Source organism: Meleagris gallopavo, chromosome 5, assembly GCF_000146605.3.
Source record: "Meleagris gallopavo isolate NT-WF06-2002-E0010 breed Aviagen turkey brand Nicholas breeding stock chromosome 5, Turkey_5.1, whole genome shotgun sequence".
NCBI classification, from domain to species: domain Eukaryota; kingdom Metazoa; phylum Chordata; class Aves; order Galliformes; family Phasianidae; genus Meleagris; species Meleagris gallopavo.
The window spans coordinates 37473903-37489661 of NC_015015.2; the positions used below are offsets into that span (position 1 = coordinate 37473903).

Here is a 15759-nt window from a genome sequence, read left to right on the forward strand (position 1 = left end):
TTTTAGATCATAAAAGCTTGGTGGCCACAAACTGTCATTGTTACGTATTTGTATGGTGTCTGGTACTATAAGACCTAGTACTGATTTGATATCTTCTATTGTTGCAATGAAAAGGCTTTAAATAATAAAGTCTACAGAGGCTTAAATTTAAAGGCGAAGCAGAGGGGCCAAAGTGACTTCTAATGCTCTTTTCCACATGAAGTGGATAGCACTGCTCATTTCTAAGCTTGCCCAGCGTGTTCTACTGTAAGACCTGGAAACTGTGACTTAATGGATGAGAAGAATTATGCACAGACCAAAGGAAGAATGGGATAGGATAGAACTGGGAAAGAATATGGCATAAGGAGGATCCTTTTAGAGAACTGGGAATTTGCAAGCGATGTTTACGCATTTATAAGAAGTTACACTTAGATAACTTACCTTGGAGATCTGGAGCAGATGCAGGGCTAGATTTTCAGTTCTTCTTTCCTGTCCTGTGTGTCATTCGTTACACACCTTTCAGTTGCCCCAGAAATGAGCGGGGTAATACAAACAAGTTGCCTTTACCATATGACCTTAATCTTAGTGCACAGTTGTTCTGTACTTCTAAAAAAGCAATATGTGATCACATTGTTAAAGAACGTCAGCCTTTATAGTGTTTTGCAACATTCATAAAATGTTTTAAGATGAATTATTAAGCTTCTGCAAGAGATGCCATTATTGTATGAACTTAGGCTCTTTTCAGCAGACCAGCAGGCTGTGTGCGCTCACAGTTTGATCCTTTCAGAAGACATGGGAAGAATGTTTAGAGAAAGAAACAATGAAATATGTTTTAGATGCTTAAAACAAATTCATGATTTCTTTAGAACTCGATAATAAAACAAACTTATACCAAATATGATTTTAGGCTATCGTTAAGTATTTTATATAGCTACTTGTGTGAACAATTTGAAGGTGGTGTGGGTGGAAATGTTCATTCTCGTGTGGTAGAGTTAGATACTGAGTTGATGGATTGTGCATCTACTGTGGAGTAGGGTAGAGAGAAGACAGAGTGCATATGGCTTATTCAGTGACACAACTTGTGACGACTGGACAGACACACTGAGTTCTTTTCAGAAAGTGCAATATAAGCACCTATCTTTTGTAGAGTTAACTTTTTAACGTAGAATTTTTTTTTTAACTGTATCCTTGTTATCAGTTCCATAGCAGGATATGTTTTCCTGCTTTAGGATTTTTGCCTGATTCTTGTCTTTTTCCTCCTTTGTGCTTTTAGTTACCTTAGTGCATACTCTATCCAGTATGCTTAGTGCCATTTTTTGCTCATTTCTTGTTTTTTAATGGTTTCTGATGTCTTTGTCATTGCCTCCGCAGTTAACAAGCTTGAACTTAGCAAGTGGAGCTGTAGGCAAGGGGGAACGCAACTGTGCCCCCAGGCTACCGATCAGCGCTCAACAGAAAAGGGCCATTGTGGGCTGTTCAGTCAGACACTCTTACAGATGACAGAAGATGCATCTCTTCAGCAGTCAGGTAAGTTAAAACTGATGTTCCATGTTTTTGAAGGAGAGTACTTAGAAGCTCATCCATAATTTCTTTGATCTCTTGCTCAGAAGATTTGGCCTAAGGGCCGAATACTAGTTCTTCTCAGGACTACGTTAGGAATTAGGCTCATGAAAACTAACCTGTGTTCCTAGTACCAGCAGTTTCGTGGGGAATGAGTAAATAGATGAACACGTGGAAAAGGAGGGAAAAGGAAAACGTCATTTTCTCTTCTCTGATTATTTCTTATCTCTATAAGTTTCGGTGCCTTGGTGTCAAGACATAAGCAGAATGCAAACTTTTACCTGATGCTGTAGAAATCTCCACCAAGGACTCATCTTCATGCTTTTTCTTTGAATATCAAGTTTCTGTTGTTTAAAGATAGAACAGCACCCGGTAGTGTTTCATTAAGTTTCCTTTTCAGATGGCTTCCTTCTGCTATTTATTAGTTCTGGACATTGGAATTTGTATTTGTGGCTGATATACTCATGGAACTCAGAGAATTATGATTCTGCAGAAAAAAAAGCTGTGTTTCTGTAGAAAAAAAAACCTATTTACCCCAAGGATTCTAGATCTTGGAAGTTAAGTGCAAGGTGAGCCTACTGCAGAAGTCTAGGCTGAACACAGGCTCAGAACTGCTTACGACATCTGATTTCTTCATTTGCTAGTGCTTTTTTGTCCTTTTAAATTCAATAACGAGGCAGGACTTCCAGCATTTAGGACTAGAAAACAACGTACAGGTGAAAATGTTAATTCATCTAATTGATTACTGGAAAATGGAGGAAGGTAAGAAAGGCAGATATGCAGTATAGAAAGCATGTGACCTGGGTGGTCATCTTTTCCCAAATGGGTTCTTCAATAGAAGGACTGGAATGGGATTTGGAAAGCTCAAGAAAAATTTTTCTTATTTCATCAGTCACTGCTTTTCATCCTACCTAAAGAAGAGGAATGTGAGAAATGAATTCCTGGCCTGTTTCTGTTCCAGCACAACATTTGCCTCTGGGGTTTGCAGTTATTAAGAGAGGTGGTGATTCTGCTCTTGGAGACCAGCCAGGGTAGCTATTACCTAATCCAAATAAAGAACCTATCCAACAGGTGTAAGCTGCCTTCCTCTCCTACACAGTTTGAGGGAGCAGCAGAGTGCAGGCTGTCATAGGCTGTTTGTTTCTCAATTCTACTTGCACCTTTGCATGGATTCAGACATAGTTGGAAAGGATTTACAGTCATAATCTTCTATGAATCTCCACAGAAGGCAGAGTAGTTACCACCTTTCTCTGAAGCCAATTTTGTTACATATTGTTACCTGCCAATCTGACAACCTAGCTTTTAATGGCCAGAGCTCTACTCTGAACTGTGCCTCATCTAGCATTCTATGTGTAGCTTAATGCCTGTAGAAATTGTTCTATTTCATACAAGGATCCAAAAGTTCTTCAGAAGTGTCTGGCCGCAGCTGGTATAAGATTCTGTTGTCAAACTTTTTATGAAACATTTGGTCTTTCAGTACTTGAATCATCCTTACTATTCTCAAACCAAGAGACAGAAAGATACCATAAGACTCTTTGCTGAATTACTTTATTTTCATGGCTGCTTGCCTAAAATGGCCAGAATATTGGAAATCAAAAGTTTTTCATGAATATGGAGAAAAAATATCCTGAGACAATGCTGGATTACTTGGCTATGAACTTTCTTTTAATGAAAGAATTCCAAAAGAAGCATCAAGATCATGATATACTGAAATAGCTAGTATTTCAAATGACTAATTTGCTGCTTAGTCTGTTACACTGGAGCTCAGCAGTTCACAGAGGGTCACCTAATGAGTGTCAGCCTGTGCTCAGTACTGGATGACTATGTGAAGAAAAGCTTCCTGTTTTCTTCATTGAGGTTCTTGTCTAGCAGTTGTAGAATTTAGCAAGGATGGAAATGTTTTGTCAATGGGTCTCTTATCTGGCTTGCATTTGGCTCCAGTTCAAACATCTGCCTCTGAAACTCAGTCACTACAGTTTTTGCAGAGCTGTATGGTAAAACTAAGCCATCTTGCTGCTTCCGAGTTTTGCTTGAAAATTTTATTGTGATACTCGTGAGCTATGAGATTCAGGCTATTATTAATAATTTTTTCTCCTTCTTAATTTCCACTCCCCCAGTACAATTTATCTAAGTTTCTCTGAGCAGAAGTTAGTTCTCCATTTTTTTGATTGAATGCTGCTCTACAGAAGAGTTGCCAAACTAATAGTCAGCTCTGCCAAAAGACAAAGGCAATCTTGAGTTTGTAATAATGAGACAGAGAACAACACTGGATATGTTAAAATGTTATTTATAAATCTATAGCACTGTCCCTTTTAAAACTTTTTTTTTAGTTACTTCCTATAAGCTTTGTCTCTGTTCCCAATCAGACTGAGTTTTAGGCTTTCACTATGTCCAAGATGAAGAAAGTACAAGAGGTGTGATGTTCCAAGTTGCATAGGGGTTCACTTTTGACTTCCGTAACATGGCTGTTAGAGGCCCTTTGCCATGTTTGCTGTAGCCTGGCTTATATTACCCTCTATAGCTCTTTGCAGTTCTGCCAAATCTGCTCCGTCCTTTAACCATAGTCCTGAAGGTCTTATTCCAATCTGTCTCAGCTTCTTGCTCTGTCAGTAAGGAACGTTACTTATTCACATTCTGCCTTAACCACATGAACAGGTTAGTTATGCACTTTATAAGGAAAGCGTTTAAGATTGCTGCGTATGATATTATCATAACATTATTAAAGTAACCTAAGAATAACAAAAATGAAAGTGATTTCTTATTATCCATTGGAACTGATTTCCTGACATTGAATTTAAGACCGTACTAGAAATGTGACAATGGTCATCTCCTGAAGACATTCTCAGTTGCACAATAAACGTAGAAAATAGTGTTTAAGAGAACAAAATTGATTGTTCAGAACCTAAACTAATGGCTGAGTACTGGTGGCAAATAATTGCATAATCATCAATAATAGGATGGTAGGCTTTCCTAGGAGCTTCTGGCACTGGAATTTGCACTGGTATCTCACTTGTTTTTAAAACTGTTCTCAAAGAGTTTTTTTGGCTTTGCAAATCACTTAATCTCCATGACCTGGGCCAAAGCTAATGAGAGAGAAATCTTTCTAATTAGTACAGATTTCTGTGTTTTCAGTGGGCAGCTTGGATTCTGCCATCCTTGCACAGGTTCATCTTTTAGAACTCGTAACAGGCAGTGTGTTGGCAAACATTCAGCAGTGATACATGGCCAGTATTTTTCCAGAACCTTTGTTTCATTAGCTCCTTGGTCTTTCAGGACAGCTTTCTCAAAACTAAAGACACAACCCATCTAGTTCTGCATATTTTTTCCTTGTATCTTTTGACAGATTTATCTAACTTATTTGAGGGACGCAGCCAAGCAAGCTTCTCTGTCATCAGTCAGAAGCTAGAATGGCACTCCAACTTATACCAAACAGCTTAGATTCTAACTGCTATTAAAGTCAGAAACAAAGGATTCTGCTCTTTTTGTTTAGGATGTCCCAAATACTTCTTAGCTCACTTCTTAGCCAAGGTGCTCAGGCTCATTAAGAAATAATGTTTTGTTGACAGGCTCCCTGAACTGGGTTAAATGCTGAAAACAATGTTTTTCAATTTTCTTATCTAGGGTTTTCTATGTTTAAGTTGTTCTGTCATTCTTAGTGGTAGGAACAGCTTAGGGCATTGTGGGTTGTGTGCATATAGCTGCCATGTGCCCAGGTTCCAAAACAGGTTCTCCTTTTTTGTAGTTCTATTTTATTTCTTGCCTGGAAGTCTTGAGTGGGTTGGGAAAGCAGAAGCATCCTAGGCTTTCAGGAACCCCTAACTGTCTAGCTCAGGTCTAAAATTCCTTTAAGTATCTGATCTGCAGTGAACCTGAAGTACTGGGGAAGAATTGCCCCCATCTGGAGTACTGTGTCCAGGCCTGGGGCCCCCAGTGCAGGGAGGACATGGAGCTCTTAGAGGAGGTCCAGAGGAAACTAGGATGATTATTTCATGGAATGAAACAAGATAATCATTGTGGTCCTTTTCAACCCAGGCCAGTCTATGATTCTGTGATTCTATGAATTAGATGTGCTACCCATCCACAGTATAGTTAAAGCATTCATATAAGTGCTTATGGACTACACTGCATGTATTTTACTGCTCATGTGCAAATCAACATTATGGGCAACGTAAACCCAGTACTTCTTAAAATCACATCTTCCTGTGAGATTGAAAGATGTGATAATTCTATTAATCTTGGCAGCTAATTTTTATAAGAATATATTTGTTTCTCTTTGTTGCATGTGTATTGCCTTGTAATTCTGCATCTCAAGGGTTAGTGGTAACTTTCCTCTCTTCCAAGTTGCATGTTTCAAGCTCCCTGCAGTCTCTGGACAGGTAGAGACTGTTCATCCTCTGTCGTGTGCTCCACTTGCCAAGTGGCTGGAGCCTGTTTGTTTGCATAGCAGCTGGGTGCACGCTGACTTTGAAGAGACTGCACTGCACTGATGCCTCTGGAGGAAATGAAGAGAGAAGGCAGCAGGCACTGATGGCCACAACAGACCTTCAGTTTCAAGAAACTCTGCAGTGACCTTAACACTTCCCTAGCTAGGCAGCACAGAAGTGCCAAAGCAGCAGCAACAGAACATGACCAATACCAGTCCTGTGCCAGCACTGAGTTCCCTGTTCCTTTCTCCTAATACCGTTTGTCCCTTCTCTTTTCTCTGAGGAAATGTCTGATTATGAACTCAGTCTGTCTGCACTGTACCTCTTTTCTGCAGGATTCATGCTTGCACAGTCTTTTTCTTTCCTTCTGGTGTAAAGATGTCCCTTCTAATACCTAGTAACAGCAGAGTGCTATCCTTGATCAGGAGCAGGAGTCCTCATTATGAGGCAAATCTCACACAGGTCATTCTGATGCTGATTTCCTTCAGTTGTTAAACCACTGTAAGAGCCTCCAGCTTATAGCTCCTTTTATCAGGCTGCTTGCAGGGATGAATGCTGTGTCTAGGAAAGCTTGTATAGAAAAGTCCCTTTTTAGTAAGAAGGGCTATTTGCATTAGAACACGCACAAGGCTGATTACTGTTGCCTGGATTTTCTTCCTGTGGCAGGCCTCTCTTATCTTATATGCCTAAATTAATTAAATTTCATTATTTCTGTGGGAGAGTAAATGAGAATGGGTGTAATGATTTTTTTTTTCTTCTTTTCTTTTTCTGTGATCCCATCTGGTTCTCCTAGGCAGCTCTGTCACAACTGTATTCACTTTTGGCCCTTGAGAAACAATAGTTCTGGGAGCCCTGAGTCTGGGAGTTGATGTAGGATTACTATATTGAGAGGAAATTTGAGGAGGGAGGGTGAAAAACAAATTCTGCATGGGTAGCTTTACGTTCTTGCAGCACTCCTTGTCTCTGGCTTGTACGAGTTCTTTTTTCATTCCCACATATTAGTGCATGGAGCAGCCTTCCCCCTCCCTGATAATCTCTAACCTTTCTCTTTAAGCATCTCCCAGGGTCTCTGGTGACAACTTGTTAACTTTCAAGGCAAACTGGCTGACTACACCTTCATAAATACATGGCTTGTCTTGTAATACTTCTTATATATTTTGGTCACGCTGAAGAAATGTGTGATGGCAGGTTCAATTACTTTCATCCTGCTTGGAAATTGCCCTGAGCCTCAGCACCGCAGGTTGGCACTGCCTCGAAGGATCCCTGCTTCCCACAGCCAGGCCTTGGCTCTGGCTGCTTGGAGCCTCTGGGAGAGGAAAGGCGGAAAGCTCGTGACTTGCCCAGACAGTTTGAGGCCTGGCCCTGCAGCCTCAGCTCCCCAGACGCTGTTGAGTCGGACTTGGCTGGCAGCCGCTGAGCTGTTACTTTTCCGAGGTAATAAGTGAGATTAATCGCAGGACCCTTTCCAGAGGCGAAGGGGGTTTGGGTTGAGTGCAGGGAGAGTGCAGGAGCCAGTGCTGAGTCTGGGAGCTGGAGGTGTTTGCTGAGTCCTTGCATCAGGGCAGAGCTGGGCAAAAGCAGACTGGTGCATGGCCTGCAGCTGCAGCCTGGGGGATTCCTTAGGCTGGTTCCATCTGAGTGCAGGGGCACAGCATCTGCGTTATATCTCTGAGGGTCCGCTGAGCTTGGGCAACTGTGCTTTTTGCAAATAGTCCTAGTAATGTGAGAGGACAGGTTTCTCTTTCAGCACCTGGCTCTGACTTGCTATGACTTCCTTTCAGAGAAGGTATGAAGATCTTTTCCATTATTCCCATCAAGCAGCCTGTGTTGGTAGGTGGAGGGCAGTAACAGGGTTTTTATGCCTTCCCTAATGATAATACAGCACCACAGTTTTTGATTCTTTCTTTTCAGCTGCCTCCCCTGACTGACCTTTCTCCAATGTAAACATAGGATTTGCCATCCTGGATCAGGCTGCTAATCTTTATACTTCACCTGTTTTGTCCTTTAGAGTAACTAGCGCTAATATCTTCAGTAAAAGTGCAGAACTTTTGGCTGGCAGCAAATAAATTTCCTGTCTCTGGGAAAAGCTTGCTTTTGCCCTCCAACTGCTAATGGCTGACTTAATTTCTCACCATATTTTCTGTTCTACATAGGTAGTCTTGCTGTGGGTGTTGTCATTAATCATATTTTACTGTCTGGAAAGGTTGTAGCCTCATTCATGAGCTGTAGCACAGGTGAATTTTGTATTATGCAAAAGTCTCCCTTTATAATTTTTTTTCAAATTTGCCAATAGTCTTTGCTCCTTTAATATGTCAAGGCAGACAGAAGTGCTTTCTTTATTTTCTACGCTATTTATTCTGTATGTTTCTATCGCCTCCTTCCTTACTTGTCTCTCCTGAACTAAACAGACCCATTCTTTTTCAAGTTCTGAATGGATATCTTCCAGCCCTCAAATAATTTGCTGGCTGTCTTTATTCAGATGACAGGACTTGAAAGCAGTACATCAAGTAGGAGTGAAACAGTGATTTTATGTGATGTTGTCATTTTTAACTTATTATCTAACTCATAACTTGCATATACTTATACCTTGCTGGCTTCTGACCATGCTAAACATTGAGTTTTCGTTAATATATGGTTGTTTTTCTTTGACTATTGCAGTTAATGTAACACTGAGAAACAGGTATAGGCTGTTCAAGCTGGTACGATTCTTTTTTTAGTTCCTCACCAATGAACTCTCTTCTGACTTTTAGATCATATTAATAGATTTTGTTGGCTGTGACAAAAGCTACATGCTGTTCTTGATTCTAGTAAGCATTTAATTTTAGTATAGACCTAGTTTAAATCTTTTAGGATCTTTTCTCATACCCTCTCTCCCAAGCCATCCCTAATCTTAAATCTTTGAAGTATTCTGTAGAGTTTCTATGTGTTTTATATTGTAAAGTCATCTACAGATCTCCTTTGTCTCTGTATTTAGTTAAATCTCTCAATCACCATTTAAAAACTTGCTTTACAGAGTGGTGAGCAGAGGGTTAATGTGGCCACAGCTCTCACTTCAGTAGTTTTTGGTGGGGAGATCAACTGTTCTGCTGCTCTGGGCTTTCTAGGAAAGAGGATACCCCAGCAGCCCAGTGCTCTGCAGGAGCTGCTCTGCCTAAAGCAACCTTTCTCTGTAGAAGAGTTCTGAAAGGGTTACAAAGGAGCCTTGGCTGTTTCCTTGAGCTATTTGGAAAGGACAGGCCTCAGACAGTTTGGCAGGAACCTGGGGCCCTGTTTTTTCCAGCCCAGCCCTTCCTCCTGCACAGAGCTGTCAGGGAATCCCACGAATGTCTGGTTTCTCCTCTTTCCTAATTTTTTAACAATATTTTTATCCGTTCCTGGCTCTTTCCCACACAGGGACCTCAAGTTTTGTCCATTGCTTGGCTCTGCAGGTAGTGAGATGGAAATGCTACCATGCCACAGCTGTTGAATTTAGTTCACAGTTGTGTGGCCGAGAAGGGCACTGGGAAGCTTCCCAGAAGAGTGTTCTTTCTGGCACTGAATCTTAAGGCAGGTCCATGTGACCTAAGAACACAGGGATTGAATGGGCCCATCTCTGAACTGTGCTGTTCCTGTGGGTCACCGTAAGGCCCTTGAAGCCTCAGAGTGCATTGTTCTGAATCTGCTCTAGTAGACACACAGCAAACTTCTGCTTTGTAACAATGGATAGTCCCTTTTAAGCTAGTCTTGTAATGGACAAGACAGTGTAGCAACCTTTCCTTCATTTGCCTTACACTCTCCAGGGCTGTCCTGAAGCTGAACTCATGGTGAATATTTTGGAGGTTTGAGTTTGCACTGTACCTTTTGGTGACAAAGAAATGGATTTGCATAGAGTGAAGGAACAGATGTCTTAATGCCAGAAAGTTTGGTTACTGCTCAGAGCAAAGGCATTTAAAGGTGTCTCTATGTTGGAGATACCATGCTCTGCAGCTGAGAAAGCAAGATAATCCTAACTCAATTTTTTCTTTCTCAGTAAGTCTCTCAGATGCTAGGAGCCATGTGTGATCTGAGATCCATGTGGAAAGCCTTTCCAGAAGGCAGCCCTCTTGTGGGTCAGTCCCTGGATAACTCCCTGAATTCAGCAGCTAAAGAGCCTGAAGTCAAGCTCAGATAAATCAGGGGTTTCAGTGATCAAGAAAGAGTGCCAGAGCAGAAGGTAGCAAAAGGGGCCAAAGGCTTCTTCTTCTTCCTGTTAAGCTTTGTTTTGGGGATACCTTCCCTTGTACAGTGAAGTTTCCACCACCAGTATGTATTCAAATTTTCCATCCAAGCCGAAGTCATGCTTTGGCTTCATTTGTTCAGGATGAACACCATGCTTTTTGATGTGTTGTCCTGTGATTTAACAGGAATACTCTTCCAAAAGTGGAGAGAAACCCCTTTCCTGTCCCAGAAAGTGTTAATCAGCTTTTCCTATGAAGGTCCTACTTTGTCATCTAATTTTCCCTACTTTTCAAACTGGGGAGGTTTTGTAACTGACACAGGAGCTGGTGAATTCTATGTTGTTGGCTCCATAACAGCCTGTTATTCTCTGGGGCTTCTCTGGCTGCAGGTATCGATCAGCAGCTATTTGTGAGCTATGCAGGGCTCCAACATTTAACAACAACAACAACAAAAAACTCTTTTGAAGAAGGAGGAGGGGGGAAAAAAAAGCATTAAAAAGTCGGAAAGTATTTCAACTTCCATGTGTATGTGGTGACAGCTTTGTTTGGAGATCCTCCTTACTAGCTCATAGCTTTTTGAAGTATACATACATTGTGTGATCTGAAGAGGATAGGGCAACCAGAACTCCCCTGTGGAATGCCAGTTTTTTGTTTAGGGAATAGTGTGAATGAGTAGTGTTGGTGGTGTTTTTTTAGTCTTTACCTAATGCTGTATACTGCCAGCCAGGAAGCAGTTTGACCAAAATGCTCTGGATGAGAGGACTTGACTGATAATAAGACAGAATGCATTTCGGTGGCTCAGAAAGGATGGACATTGGGCTGTCCAGAACCAGTGCTTATTACAAAGATTTTTAAGCGTACTGGTAAAAGTAGGCTCTACAGCAGTAGGATAAATTAAGTCTTATGTGGAAATACTGATGTATCCAGGATCCTTTATCATGAGCAGCTGTTCCTAGAGGTTCATTTTGTAACAATAGTTGAAAGATTAATATCCTCCTTAAAAATAAATAGTTAAAACAGCCACCAGGTAATGTTTAAAGTTACCAATTTCCAGAAACTCTCCCCTTGAATTTATTAACATTTCTCATCCAGTTACTGTCCTTACTGTCCACAAACAAACCAGGTGGGGAGAGGCCAGGGCAGCCTGACTGATCCAAGTCTATTGAAAACTGAAATTGTGGTGTTACAAAAAGCTTGAAATAACTTCTTTGCTAGAAAGTGTGTTCTTATTAAACGTATTTCTGATCTCAGCTCCACTAGCAGATACTTGGATGCAAGATTCTTTAACGGACTCATGATGCTTAAGGTTTTGTTTTTTCCATAAATACCTTCACCTGGCTGATACTTTAAATGGCACTTAAAGGCTGTCCAACTTAAGCAGTGAGCATGACAAAGAGAAACGCCATCTCAGTCATTGGGAAGAAGTCAAATGGAGAAAATAGTGTATGTGGAAGATACAAGCATAGGCTCTTGAAACTCTCTAAGAACCCCAGGAGCAATACTTCAGAGGCTTTGTTCTTGAGATAGGTGCACTGGTAAATGCATCTCTTTATTAGAAAAAAAACTGCGTTTGGTAGCTCCAAAATGTTCTCCAAGATATGAGATTTTTGTCCTACTAACAGTAATACCCTTATTCTGTTTTCAGAATTTCATACCAAAATATCATGGAACTTAGAGTTTATTCCCTATGAAACAGAAGGCTGCCTGTTAGGATTGTTTGGAACAGCTGTTGTGGAGTTTCGTTTTGAGTGTTAAGAACATGCTGATCTTTTTTTTTTTAATTTCTTCATGGAGGATCTTTGATTTAACATGGAATTAATTTAATCAGAAAGCCATAAGAACAATAGCTTTGTTCCTTCATGTTCACAGGTATTTCTGTTCTTAATTTTAATTTGTTTAATTTTCTCATATACCACATTCTGCATATACCACATTTAAAAATATTAAATAAAATATCCTATTAGCAAAATAATTTTGGAAGCCTATTTTTAGTAGTTGGGCTAGCTTGGGCTAATTTTCAAGAAATTTGAATTCAATCCATTTTTAGATTTTTAAAAAATATCTTGTCATTCTGTTCGGGATTTTGGTTTTGCATAACTGACTTTTTTTTCCGCAGATCAGAGTCATCTCATTTCCATGTGAAATTCCAATTTTCTGCTGATTATGCTAGCTTAAGTGATTTAAAGCATTTAATTATGGAGTTGGAACTATTTGTTTTAAGGTCACTTCCAACCCAAGCCATTCTATGAAATACGAAAGTATGAAATATGAAAGTGAACTAATGTTATGCACAGATTTCTACATTGTTATGAGTCATATGGGACAAAATGATTCATGTCATGCAGCAATTTTCTTTATAGATGTTTTCTAAACAGGATAAATTCCTTATAAGTGTATTATGATCTCTTAGGGCATTGCAGAACCTGAAGATTTGACTATAAATATCATTAGGCCTGTGTTACTGAAGAGCATTTCTGTGGAAGGAAAGAAAACTGTATTGCTGCATTTTTTTTGTAATCTGCAAGTCTTGTTCTGGAATGATGTAAATTCCTGCTATACAAGTAGCTCAATCTATGAAGTTGTGGTATGTTTCTAGGGAGCAAAACCATGTAACACCTACTCTTGTAATTTAGTTCCAACTTTTGTCTGACATCCACTATTCACCTTTATGCAATTGAGAGATTGCTTACCATCTTAATCTCTGCCTAGTCCCTAGAGAGCCAATAGCACAATACACAACAAAAGATTATCCTTTTTGCAAATACTACTCTTTTCAGCTCAAGACATCCAAAAGCCACATTTATCTCTTCAAAGAACAGGACTGTAGTAGTGTAGCAGTTCTGGTGTTTCTCAGAAAAGTCTGTCCTGTTTAGAACATTGGCTGAAACATCACAAAAGGCATCAAGTATAAAGAAGTGGCATATAAAGATTTCTTGTTTGGACACTGGATACAGTTGTCGTGGTCCTTTCCTGGTGTGCCTTATCTATGCTAGGAAGGGACTCTTGAAAGGGCATTATTCCACTGAGTGGCTGGGATATTTTAGTCTGTCCTTATAAGGATTTAGCATCTGCAGCTGCATCTTTGACGTGTTCGTGCTTAGCATTGCATGCAATCACTTGGTGAAATTCCTGAAGTACTGATTCCATGGTTCCCATCTGTTTTCCCAAGTCTGGGAGCTTCTGACTAATTATAAAGTTTTCTCTGTATACTGTAGGAAACAATTCCACTTTGGCTCCAGAAGAAGGGATTGGGTTGGACTGGAATATGGGATTGCATAATTTTTTTCAACTTTAACCACAAATTCCTATGAAAGCTATTGCATTTCTCTGTAGATACCTGCTTTTAGCTTTTGGTTTCCACTGTCATTAGAAGTATTCAATGCTTATATACAGTCCAGAAGCAATCAGTCATTAAGGAAGCTGAGCAAAGTTAGATTTGCAAGAGAACAGCACCATCCCATTCTACCTTTCTCAGACTCCTGAGGAGAAAACATAGACAGAGTGTTCAGCTGGGATGACCAGCAGAGCTAGCACAAATGTATTGTACACTCTTCTGGTTGTACTGAAGGAGGACACGTCACAAATAGGTGTGCCTGTTCGAAGGGACTGAATTTAAAACATTCTACTTCTAGATGCTGCAAATTAAACAAGAGCTTATCCTCCACCTCCTAGACTGCCATTGGATGCGAAAAGCAGAATTTTCATGTGTAAGAATTCAAGCTCAAGGTCATCTAAATAAGTTTTTGTGCAACTTGAGCATCTTAAGCAGCCTGGGTCTGACAGAGAGGTATCGTTCAACAACCCTAAGTCTGGGAACTGCCTTTTAGATCACACCAGTTCTTTGTACTATACATTAACTATCTGAGCATCCTTTTATTCACTTTATTTTAATGACAGATTTTGTCTACCATCAGATTTGGTAGTTTCCTGGGAAAAGATAGGATTGAACCAGGTAAGCCTGAGTTTTTTCTTGTACTTCCAGTGGTATAATCATAAATTCCCTATTCACTGTGCATAACTGTGGTCCATCAGCTGGCCTGCTTGGTCAGCATGTGCATTGCTGCCAGCTAAGGAAAGAGGGAGGCAACTGGATGTTTCGGGGCTCTCCCACAATTTTCCGCTCCAGCACCTGCTTTGGAAATGGCCAAAGAACTGCCAAACATGCTGAAGTGGTTAAGTGTACCAGCTTCTAAAGAAGCTAAAGGGGAGGAGTGGTTCTTGCCTGATGGGTTTTCAAAGGGAGCTGAGACTTTGAAGTTTTGTTTTAGCAGCTGCCAGGTATGCAGCCTCAGCCCGTGCTGCACTTCTGCCCCCAGCCTTCATGCATTACATTCTTCTTTACACACGCCAGAATGGAGAAAATGGGGAATAAATTAATTAAACCAAGAGTGTGGATATTAGCAATAGAGTTGCTTTATTGTACCATTTGGTTTAGAGTGCTTCGCGCCACATATCAGTGAAACACTTTGCACTTGCTTTGGCCCGTTAGAGTAACAAATTTGTTCACTTCAGGTTTTTTTGCTTATCAAATTACTGCTTTTCTACTTTCATTGTTTCAGCCAAAATCAGGACACTGATTCCTCCCAGAGTAATTGTAGCAGTTTTACTGTTTTGTTCTGTAATGGCTACATGAAGTAGGCAGAAATTTATCTCCATAATGCCCCAGAACTCCTTTCTCAAAATGATGAGACCAGATCATCTTTCCAGTAAGGAAAGTAAGACCCAGAGAAATGTGGGGGACTAAATATACCTGTCAAAGCAGGAGTGGGTACCATTCACTGCAGTAGCTGCTGGAGGTAGTTAGCTAGGAGCTTCCCCTTTGCTCACCCAGTTCTTCTCTGCCAGAAAGGAGGTGTTTTATTTCAGTTTATTTACACTGAATATTGAATTCTTTTATGATAATGTGAACTCCTCAGTGAATTTTCCTGTGGAAACACTGGGTTACTGGAGATGCTATAGGCTGTACTTAAGCTCTGTTCTTTTCTGGAGATGAAAAGGTAGGTAGATCCCAGTAGGAATGGGAATTTATGGAACAGCACTGGGAATGGAGTCGGGGTTTTATTCTGTTCAGCTTAAAACAAAAAAGGAACAACAGCGAGGCCAGAATTGTCATAAACTGGAATAGTCTTCTCTGGCAAGGGAATGTGCTTCTGTGGTATTAATCACTGGAGGACAAAGTGCCAAAAATGGAGAGATTCTTGCTCTGCAGTACTTGAACAGCTTGCTTTTTCAGGTGAGGCTTTATAAAAATAGAAGTTTTTCAACTCTTTTATTGCAGATCTTTATAGTCCAGTTCTGGTATGTTGATACTAGTTTCTGGTGGTAATAGTGGTGGACAGATGCATGGGAGCTTTGGGAGGAGAGATGCGGTGATTTTTGTTGTTGTTCCAACGTTGGCTATAGATTTTATAAAAATACTTTGTCTTTCAACATTAGAAGTGGATAGCACGTAACTCAAGTGAAAGTGATGTTCTGTTAATTTTTTTTTAAGGTTGCATTTTAGCTACCACCAAAATGTGTCACGTTTTTTGAAAAATACCGTGTAAATTTTTAAGGTATTTTTCTCTACTGAAAAGTGTGTTGTGTTTTGTTGTGTTTTT

At 40.2% G+C, this 15759-nt stretch overlaps 1 protein-coding gene across 1 annotated transcript in view; it reads left to right on the forward strand.

Moving 5' to 3' along the window:
• The window catches only part of TTLL5 (tubulin tyrosine ligase like 5), a 127244-nt gene that overhangs the window by 68993 nt on the left and 42492 nt on the right, over positions 1-15759 (forward strand). The window contains 2 exon segments of the mRNA XM_019615757.2: positions 1351-1389; positions 1391-1506. Coding sequence (XP_019471302.1) covers positions 1351-1389; positions 1391-1506 — 155 coding nt within the window.